The 10,340-nt window shown below is 55.1% G+C and overlaps 1 protein-coding gene across 1 annotated transcript in view; it reads right to left on the reverse strand.

Annotated features, from left to right (window-relative positions):
• The window catches only part of FOXRED2 (FAD dependent oxidoreductase domain containing 2), a 20,150-nt gene extending 9,810 nt beyond the window's left edge, over positions 1-10,340 (reverse strand). The window contains exons 1-5 of the mRNA XM_006156512.3: positions 9,185-10,340; positions 6,824-7,075; positions 6,422-6,691; positions 4,804-4,970; positions 8-161 (exon numbers count right to left, since the gene is read on the reverse strand). Of these exons, the coding sequence (XP_006156574.1) occupies positions 8-161; positions 4,804-4,970; positions 6,422-6,691; positions 6,824-7,075; positions 9,185-9,732 (1,391 nt within the window). The 5' untranslated portion in view covers positions 9,733-10,340. The remainder of the gene's footprint in view (positions 1-7; positions 162-4,803; positions 4,971-6,421; positions 6,692-6,823; positions 7,076-9,184) is intronic.

Genomic DNA, 10,340 nt, shown 5'->3' on the forward strand with positions numbered 1-10,340 from the left:
CAGCAGGACGATGTCAGCCAGTACCCCGAACATCTGGTAGAGCCCGGAAGCCTCGTTCACGCGCCGGATGATGGTGCTGGTCAGCTGCGTGATGGGGTGCTCGGTGCAAGGCCAGGCGACGCCGTGGTGGCGATACTCCAGGAGCCGGTGGACAGCCCGCACTGGATGGCCAGAGGGAGGGACGGCAGCTGCACTCAGATGCCATCTCTGGTCACCAGGAGGGGCACATGGCCTCTCCAGTTCTGAACTCCACGCACAGCTGCCTACACAGCTCAGCGCCCAGTCTGTGGGCGGTAAGCGGGCCCAGCGAGGAGCCGAAGATGCCTTGGCAGGGGAGTCAGCAGGCGTTTGCTGCCAAGGGCCAGATGTAACTGTGGCCTGCTCCGGGCCATGAGTACTCAAGGTACCACTCAGTTCTGTCCTGGCGCGGGAGCTGCCCTGGAGGGGCAAATGGCCGGGCCTGCTGCCTCGGTCCCCAGGCCTCCTAGCCTGCCCCTGCGCAGGCTTCCGTCCAGTTCCTTTCTCACTGCTCTGCAGCCCACCCTGCCTCACCTCACCGGAGCCAAGCTCTCCGTCTTTCCTGACTTCCTGCAGCTGGTCTCCCTGACTCCGGTCCAGTCTCTGGGGTTCCCACCCGAACAACTTCCCAGCCCCGCCCCCATGCAAGTGCCACGCTGTCACCTTACAGCAGTCATCAAGGCTAGACCCATGGGCCGTAACACAGCTGGACCCACACGGGGAAAGTCCCGGTTGGCGTCCTGCAGCCTCTCTGAGCTCACCCACGATCTGGGCTGAGACCACGGAAGATGGCTGCATGAGGGCCCTGCTGGGGTGCTCGCATCTCTCCCTCTCATGGAAATAAATAAACTCAGAAATAGAAGATGAGATAGAGCTCTCCTCTGAAAGGTTCCCTTCTCATAGCCCACTTCTATCAGATTCCACCTGGGAACCTGACCACCTGGCCGCTCTCTCTGTCAGCTGGTCTCCGAGCTCTGTCCTGAGACACTGTGCGCATTTACGTGGGCTCTACGTGCAGCTGCCGTCTCAACCACAGGGAGATGGCCTTACGCACACCTGGGCCGTCCGACAGAGCGGCTGGACTGCTGCATCACACAGGCCGGCGCCTGCTCTTTCTAATCACTCAACGAAGCACTCAAGGGACCAGCAGTTGGCGTAATGGCTATGTTGTTGGACTCCCATATGATCGACCGCAGTTCGAGGCCTGGACCCGGTAGCTTAAACTCATGCTGGGTGCGTGTGCATGCATGCCAAGATTCCAAGAGGAGAATGGAGGAGAAGGATTGCAACGTGGCCATCCACCTGGGGGGTGATTTCTCGCTTTCTGTCTCTCTGTCTCTCTCTATCTGTCTGGCAAGCACATGTGCCCTATAGCAAAACCTCTGCAAAAAAAAAAAAAAAAAAAAGACAGTGTTGGGCTATGTGCAATCCCTTTCCTTGGCCTCCCAGCTGGGATCATGGGCATGCACCACTACGCCTGGTTCTATTTCAGATACTTCTTGCCATATTGCCCAGGCCAGCCTCAGGCACGTGATCCTTCTGTCTCAGCCTTCTGGGTCCCTGGGATGATGCATAGGCCACTTGCCTGGCCTTGAGGTTAGACTGGGACTTGAACCCACAACCCCTATGCTGTCCTAGCCTATGGGGCACAGCATTTCAGCGGTGTGTGCCACTACGGTTGGGTGGGGAAGAAATGAGGTTGAGAGAGGGCCTGATGCATTTTGAAAAGCAGAGTCTGCGTGGAGAAGTGGTGAGTGCTAAGGTGGGGAGGTGAGCTGGTGCTGGCCTGGGCGAGGCTCTTACAGACATGCCGAGGGACTGCCACTCTCCTGAGGGAGATGGGGGCCCTGAAGAATTGTAGGTAGAGGAAGAATGGGATGTGCTAAAGAAAGGGGCCAGCAGGTGGCGTGGTGGGTAAGGTGCTGAATCTCACATGGTTAACTCCACGGTTTGAATCCCACAATCGGCAGCCTGAAAAAAAGACACCCGGCGCGTGTATGTGCATCCTCAAGATCCTGAGAGAAGGTACTGTGGCATGGCCATCTCCCGGGGGTGATTTCTCACTTTCTCTCGCTCATTGTCTTTCTCTGATGAGTGCATGTGCCCTACGGTGAAACTCTGGGGGTGGGGGTGGGAGGTTGTTCAGGCGGGAACTGCGGAGACTGGGCAGGAGTCAGGGAGACCAGCGGCAGGAAGTCAGGAAAGACGGCTTGGCTCTGTGAGGTGAGGCAGGGTGGACTGCAGAGCAATGAGAAAGGAACTGGATGGAGTCTCTGGCGTGTCCTGCCTTCCACACAGCGGCGGGCTGTGCCACCATCTTTATCTTCCGTCACCTTTCTCTGCCCTGCGGCCTTTTCCTTGTCTCTCCTGGGACTGTTTCTCAGCTGGAGGATGAGCACAGTCCAGGCGGACGCTACCGCACACGGCCATGCTGGCCCTCTCCCCAGTGGGGCCCCCGCCACTCAGTGACCGCAGCAGTCGGCTGCCCGTACACCCAGCATGGGTTCCCAAGTGCCTGAAGCTCGAGGCTAGGTGTGAGTGGTCAAGTCAGACAGCTGTGGATTGACTCCCCGGGTGACTCTGGGAGGTCACTTAACTTCTCTATGTCCCAGTTTCCTTATCTGGAAAATGGAGTTGAAACAACAGGATCTTGGGTTGGCCTTGAGGTCTGCTGGTTAAGGGAACTAAAGCCCACAGGAGGCATGGATCAAACCCCAGCCCTGGCAGCTTGAGACGCATGCTAGGCACGTGTGTGCGTGCACAGCATCCCAGCAGGATGAAGGGAGGACAAGGGAGTGCTGTGTGACCACGCCCCACAGGGGGTGTTTCTCCCCCACCCCATTTCTCTGTCTGGCAAGCATATGTGACTTCTGGCAACGGAAAAGAAAAAGAAGGAATAACAGGATCTGTCTCACAGGGGCTGTCATGAGGATTAAACTTGTGAGCTTGTGAGCTGAAGCAAGAACAGGGGAGGGAAGGAAGCAGGAGAAATGGGGTGGGGTCTGCCAGGACAGAGGACACCGAGAGGACAACGCGCACGGGAACGAGGGCTTCTTAGTGGGGACGCAGCGAACAGGCATTGTGTGTGTGTCAATTCGCAAATACTTTGGTTTACAAATGTTCGAACCCTCTCCTTCATTGACAGCTAACAGTGAGAATGAAATATATGATCTGGAAATTATCCCCAAAATGTGCTATCTTTCCCTGCCAAACTGGATGGACAATGAAATGCAAAAAGACACACGAAAGCAATGCAAGGTGTCAAATCAGACACAGAAACGTTAGGACGCGGATGGATTCTTTAGGCCCCGATGGTGTTTATGGCAAAATCGACTGGCCCACTTAACGTCCACCTGCAGTAAGACACACAGCTCCCATCTGCCAAGCTACCCAAGGAGCCCCTCTGTGTGGTTGCAGGGCTGCTAGTGGGACCTTCTACGGTCACCCTGTTTATTTCCAAAGGCAGGCGAGGACTTCAAGGAAGCTGATGGCAGACGCCCAGGCCTGCTTGAACTGAGTTATGCACAATCAAAACAAAACAATGGGAGCCAGAGATTGCCACTCAGGAACAGCCAGCCAGGCAGCCACACCCAACACCACACGCCCACTCTAACCCACGCCCCAGGGGCTGGAGTGGGGTCTCCCCACATGGAGACATGTGCCATGCATGTATTTCTATGTCTGAGCGTGTTCTACATGCCTTCCCTTTTACGCTAAAAAAAGTTCAAAACAAAACTTCATCAAGTTGAAAAAGGAGGAAGCTGGAAAGAGAAGAGATTGGAAAACAACGACCAAATTTTAGTTCTTTTTTTTTTGGCATAGGTGTGTATATTTACTGAAGAGAGACAGCAGAGAGGGAAAGCGAGAAATCACCCCCCGGGGGAATGGCCATAGCGCAATCCCTCCTCCTCCATTCTCCTCTCGGGATTTTGAGCATGCATGAACATGACCTGGTGGGAGTTTTCAACTGCCAGGTCTGGGACTCAAACCTCAGCTGGCCAAGTGGGAGTCCAGCAATGTAACCATTCCTCCATCTGTTATTGTTGTCAGTGTGTGGTGCTTAACTTGGATAGGGCTTAAGCATGCAACATGCCCCCCAAATGCACCTACTTTTAAATTTTATATGATCTTTTTTTTTTACTCTTTTAGGTTTTTGCCATAGGGTGCATGCACTCACGAGAGCGACAGAGAGAAGGAAAGTGAGAGATTATCCCCTGGGGGGATGGCCATGCTGCAAGCTGCAATCCTTTCTCCTCTAGGGATTTGGGTATGCACGCACATGTGCCCGATGTGATTTTCAAGCTGCCAGATCCAGAATTCAAACTGTGGTTGGCCAAATGAGAGTCCAGAATCCTAACTACCATGCCACCTGCTGGCCCCTCTTTTCTAGAGGGTACAAGCACGTAGTAGAAAGAGACAGAGAGACGGAGAGGGAGAAAGCACTCCCGAATGTGGCCTGGTCATGCTGCAATCCTTTCTCCACCACTTCTTGATCTTGGGATTTTGGGAATGCATGCGCATGTGCTCAGCGTGTTCCTTAAGCTACCCAGGCTGAGACTCGAACCTGCAGTCTGCCACGTGGGGTCTGGCTCCCTTACCCACTGGCTGCGGGGCTGGCCCTCCCCTGATATTTTCCTAGATGTATCCTCAGACGTAAGAACCTGTTGAGAACTACCCCAGGTAGCAATCACTCTCATGCCCCTGGAAACCAGGGTGTGTGTCCGTAAGTCCTGGGGACAGGATGGTAGTTCTGTCTGGGTACAGTGGTCCTCTCAGGTGGCTCACCCGTGTATCGGAATCCATGGATGAAGCCCCCAGCAGATTTCCGGTAGTCCACGGAGTGGCTGGCGGTACCCAGAATAAAGAGGCCCCGGCTTCCTTTGGACTCATAGCTAGCTCGGACCAGCGGGTACTTCTTGCCAAATGCACTCCCAGAGTTGAGTCTGAGGGACCTGTGAGTGGAAAGGGTCATTACTAAAATGACTGCTGTGTAAAGCGTCAGCGATTAAGTGGCATTAAGTGCTTTACGCTCCTCACCTCGTTTAAACCTCGCCAAGGCCCTCACGGTATCATCAGCTGCATTTAACCGAAGGATCAGGGCATCAAGAAAGTCAGAACGTGCTTTCCGATGTCTTTCTACGCAAAAGTGTTCCACGACTTCCCCAATGACCCAATAACCGAGGTTTAGGTTAAGGACATGACGGCACAGAGCCAGGACTTTGAGAGAATTATTTAATCTTATTATTTTTAAAAATGTGCTGTAGGGCATGTGTGCTCGCCAGAGGGAGACAGAGAGAGAGAGACAGCAACCCATCAGGTCTGGGACTCAACATGGTCGGCCACGTGGGAGTCCAGCGTCCCTAACGGCGATGTCACCTGCTGGCCCCCAGGACCAGGATTTAAGCCTGACTCGAAGCTGGGCTCCAGACTAAGGCTGGGTTCTGCTGCCATCTGATGGGGAAGGTGGGTCTGGATAGACCCGCCAGCTTCTCCATGCCCTCTTGTGCCCTGGTCAGAAGGCAGGCACACACTGAGAGATGCTCGATACCCAGGTGCCTCTCTAAGTACTGGGCAGCAATGTCTGAAGACGAGGCTCCATGAAGCCGTTCTTGTAAAGACAATTCTTTTTCTTTAGAGACATTTTTGCGAAAGGGCACATGCTCTTGCCAGAGAGACAGAGAGCAAGAAATCACCCCCAGGGGGAGAGCCAGGCTGCAATCCCTTCTCCATTCTCCTCTTGGGACTGGGGGCATACACGCACACGTGCTCGGTGTATTTGAAGCTGCCAGATCTGGGACTCGAATCGTGGTTAACTATGTGCGAGTCCAGCGACGTAACCATTAATGCCATCTGCTAGTGCCATCTTTTAAAGAGAATTCTAAGGACCTCTAGCAACTCGTGTTTATTGAGCACACAGTACATGCCAAACACTTTCTTTTGTCGATCTTTGCAATAACCATGTGAGAAAGACACCATGATTAATCCGATTTTAGAGATGAGGAAACGGGCCCGGCATGGCTAAGTCACCTTCCCAGAGCCCACAGGTTAGGTACGCAGGGGCTCTTAGGCCGACCCCAGAACCAGTGGTCTGAGCCATGATGCCTACTGCCGTCTGGCCAGGTCACCCCCATTCTGCCTGAGCTTGTTTCCCGCCTCACGGGTGGGGGCTCCCTGTGCAGATGAAGATCTGCTGTTGCTGCTCCAGGACGGGGGCCTCAGGGCCACCTGGGACCCATGGGGGACAGAGTGCTCATGTCCTGGGAGACCACGTAGCACCCACATCCACTCTTCCAGTGCTGTCCTGCAGGCCCTGTCACTGGCTCGCCAAGTGGCTACTCTCTTCCCCCAGGGCAGGGCACGAGGGTCTGCTAAGAGCTCCCACCTCCTCACAGATTGGACTCACTTATTAAAAATGGAGAAGTCGAAGTTCCAGCCCAGGCAGCGGATGACCCGGTCGTAGGCCACACGCATGGCAAAGTTGTCATTGTCGTCCTGGGGGAGGGAGATGGAGTCGGCACTCTGGTTAGTGTTGTCCTCCTCCAGGAAGTACTTGAGGGTGATGTGGAACTTGCCCTCACGGTCCTTCAGGATGGCCAGATCCGCCAGGTCAGACTCGAGCAGCCCGTCCAGCGACTTCAGCTGGTAGGTGTCCAGCAGCCCGTTGTTGATGGCTCTGGGCCCAAGAGAATGCAAGGAGCGGGGAGATGTGGATGAGGGTGCTTGCCGGTGGGGTCAGGGGAGCTCGGGGGCGGTTCTCCCCACCTCGGGGCGCACCTGTAGAATGCGCAGGCGGGGTTTAGCGTACCTGAGGTCCCCGACGTAGTGCGTGGCCCAGGACAGCCGGACCCGGGAGCGGCTCAGCATGTGGATGAAGTTTGTGACACCCAGGATGTTCTCTGCTGTCTCAAAGGCTGCATTACCCCGGCCCAGGATCAGCACATTCTGACCCACGAAGTCCTCAGGGTCCACAGACACAGACTCATAACCCTCCACGTGTTCGGAGCCAGGGAAGTCGACCTGGTTGGGGACCGACAAACCGGTGGCTACAAGAAGGACACTGCAGTGGGGGACAGAGAGATATCTTAGTCTCTCAGCTTTGAGACCGCTAAGTGAAAATCCCTCTCTGGACCCACCTGCTTCACCCCAACTGCTGGCTCCCAACAAAAAACAAGTAGATCTTCATTCACTCACTCACTCACTCATCCATTTGCTGACCCATCCCAGGGTACCTGGGAGACTAAACCATGCCTTGCGCTGGGTCATGGTGAGGTGCATAACATTTTCCTTAATGCTAAACTGGGATTTTTTTTTTTTTTTGAGACATTTTTGCTATAGGGTTTGTGCGCTTGCCGGAGAAACAGAGAGACAGAGAGAGATAGAGAGAGAAATCACCCCCCAGGGGGATGGCCACACTGCAATCTCTTCTCCATTCTCCTCTCAGGATTTTGGGCATGCACTCACATGTGCCCGGCATGTTTTTTTTTTTTTTCCCCAGAGGTTTTTGCTATGGGGCGCGTGCGCTGACCAGACAGACAGAGAGAGACAGAGAGATAGAAAGCGAGAAATCATCCTCCAGGGGGGATGGTCACACCACAATCCCTTCTCCTCCATTCTCCTCTTGGGATCTTGGGCACGCATGCACACGCGCCCAGCATGAGTTTTAAGCCACCAGGTCCGGGACGTGAACCGCGGTCGACTATGTGGGAGTCCAGCGACATAGCCATGACGCTAACTGCTGGCCCCCTCCCCGGCATGTTTTAAGCAACCAGGCCCAGGACACGAACCGCGATTGTCTATGTGAGAGTCCAGCCACATAACCATTATAACGTCTGCTGGTCCCCGCTGAACTGGGATTTCAACAAACAAACAGAAACTAATTCTGGTCTGAGAGAAGGGTGATGCTATGAGAAATTAAATAATTCCCCTAATGTTGAGCCCAGCAGTCAGATAGGTATGGCCCTCAGTGGTGAGAATGAAACCTGATGTGCTTTCTCCTTCCCACCTTGCCTGGCAGATACAAATACCTGGACGAGGCCCTGTACTCTGTGTGTGTGTGTCTGTGCACATGTGGGTACTGTCTTATCTACTCTCAAAGGCAACCCCGAGCTGGGGCTCCGTGGCCTGCTTTACAACTGAGGAGACACAAGCCCTGCAGGCCCCTGACCTCAGAGTTCCCCAGGACAGCAGAGCCAGCAGCTGCACAGAGACGCTTGATCCCAAGGACCCGCTCTTTAGTTGGTGGGTATTGCAAGGCAGTGGCAGGCCGTGGGGAGGCTGCTGGCAGCCTGCTGCAGAATGGTTCCACCACGGGTGACTTTTAAAGAACTGGATGTCTATAGAAGGGGCAAACACCTCTACTGATCCTTGTCTATTCTGCTGAGATCTGCCACCCCTCCACCGTAGCACAGCTGCTAAAATGCATGAGTCCCTGTGGATCCTACCCTGCTTTCCCCGGGCTTTGACAGGCAGGGAGCAAGGCTGGGCTTCCAGTAAGAGGCATGAGAAGATGAACACTGGCTGAGCACCAGGAAAGGGCAGTCTGGTGTAGCAGAAAGGTTAGCTCTGGAGTCAGGAAAATATGAGATTGAAGAGCAGTTCCAACACTTATTTTCTGGGTGACACAGAACCAGTTACTCAACTTTTCTGAGCCTCGGTTCTTCATCTGGAAAATGGAGATCAGTGAACCTTCCCATAGGTTCCTGGTGCAGACTAAGCAAGTTTGGGGTATCTAACAGCAAGCTATCTCCCTCTCCCAAGCCACAGGAAACCGAAGCCGACTGCTGGTGGCACTGTGCAGAGGCCTTCATGCTCTTGTTCAGTTCTGAAATTCCATGGGGCTGCCTCTCATTGCTAGACATGTGGTCCAGCATTTCCCAGAATGGATTTTGGGGAACACTAGTCCCAGGAGACGCTCTACAAAAAGGGTTTTATGGGTACGTTAACTGTTCTTATGCGTAATACTTTACCCCATGGGGGCATCATAGTGAGTAAGAAGATATTAGAGAATGACGAACCCTGGGGGAAAGACATCACTCATATTTTCCAAACATACTTGACCAGTTTGGGGGACACACTAGGCAAATGACGGATGCACGGAACCTCTTAGCACCGAATTTCAGTGCGAGCGAGGGGCTGCAGACATGCCCAGCTCAGCAGGTGAGCTTACCTGCACCGGTAGGCCTGGCCCTTCTGGTCCGTCAGCACGAAGTAATGGCCATTCCAGGCCTGCCGGTCCTTGTCCAGAGTGACGTGGGCAATGGTCGTGTTGTACAGGACCTGGAGCCCCAGCCTGTGGGTGAAGTCACGTAGGTAGCGCACCATGTCACCGGCATCAGGGAAGTAGGCTCGCGAGTAGTGCCTGAACAGCAGCCGGGGGTCGTGGCTGAGCAGAGAGTTCCAGTCGTGGCGCAGGTTGAACTCGGCGTTGGTCTTGCCGGTGTACCGCTTGTTGATGCTGATGAGCTTGCGGTGTCGGGGGTAGCGCAGGAAGAAGCTGCCAGGCCCTGGGGTGCGCTCGAACACTGCATAGTCCCTCCCGGCCAGCTGCAGGAAGTAGGCCATCTGCAGGCCTGCAGGCCCGGCGCCCAGGATGCAGTAGTCTCGATGCAGGGCCACCGAGGCCTTGGCCAGGCGCATGGAGAGAGCTGGGTGGAGGGCGATGGTCAGGAGCAGTCCCGGGGGACCCCACAGTGGGGCCGCAGCGGAGACACCCATCCTGCGGCAGCGCTTGATGGGTGAAATTTCGTACCAGAATGACCCCAGGGGATGGAGTGCAGTCCCTTCCTCCCCGTGAGGAACTAAGGTCCAAAAGAGGGTGGAGCTTGTCCAGGCTCACCACGATTTGGGGCAGGGCCAGGGCCAGAACCCAAGGACCTCAGAGCTCATGTACTCTGACTCCATCTTTTCAAGTTGGGCCCTGGGGCTCCTGCAGCAGTCCCGGACCCTTTCATCTCATCTTCCTTCAGGCTCGTCGCTCCCAGGGATGCCAGTCCCTTCTTAATGCAATGGCAACCTGCATTTGGGGGTGGAGAGAGTGTTCCCCCAATTTTTCCCAGGATGCACACCACCTCTCTGGGGCCCTCCCCTGGCTAGACCTTCCAGAGGCACAATTCTCTTTGGCTGTCTCGGCCCTCGAGCTGAGACCTGAAGGAACCCCTGTCAGGCTCCGCACCCCAGGCCCTCCCGCCACGTGAGAGGGATGCCTAGCACACCTGCTGCCCTCCTGCCGGCGCGCTCTGGAGTCGGCCGCCCGCGCGTGCGCAGTGCCCAGGCCGGCAGCTGCCGCCTCCCGGCTGCCCACCCACCCCCCAGCAGAGCTCAAA

Source organism: Tupaia chinensis, unplaced genomic scaffold (genome assembly GCF_000334495.1).
Source record: "Tupaia chinensis unplaced genomic scaffold, TupChi_1.0 Scaffold000496_1, whole genome shotgun sequence".
Taxonomy (NCBI): Eukaryota; Metazoa; Chordata; class Mammalia; order Scandentia; family Tupaiidae; genus Tupaia; species Tupaia belangeri.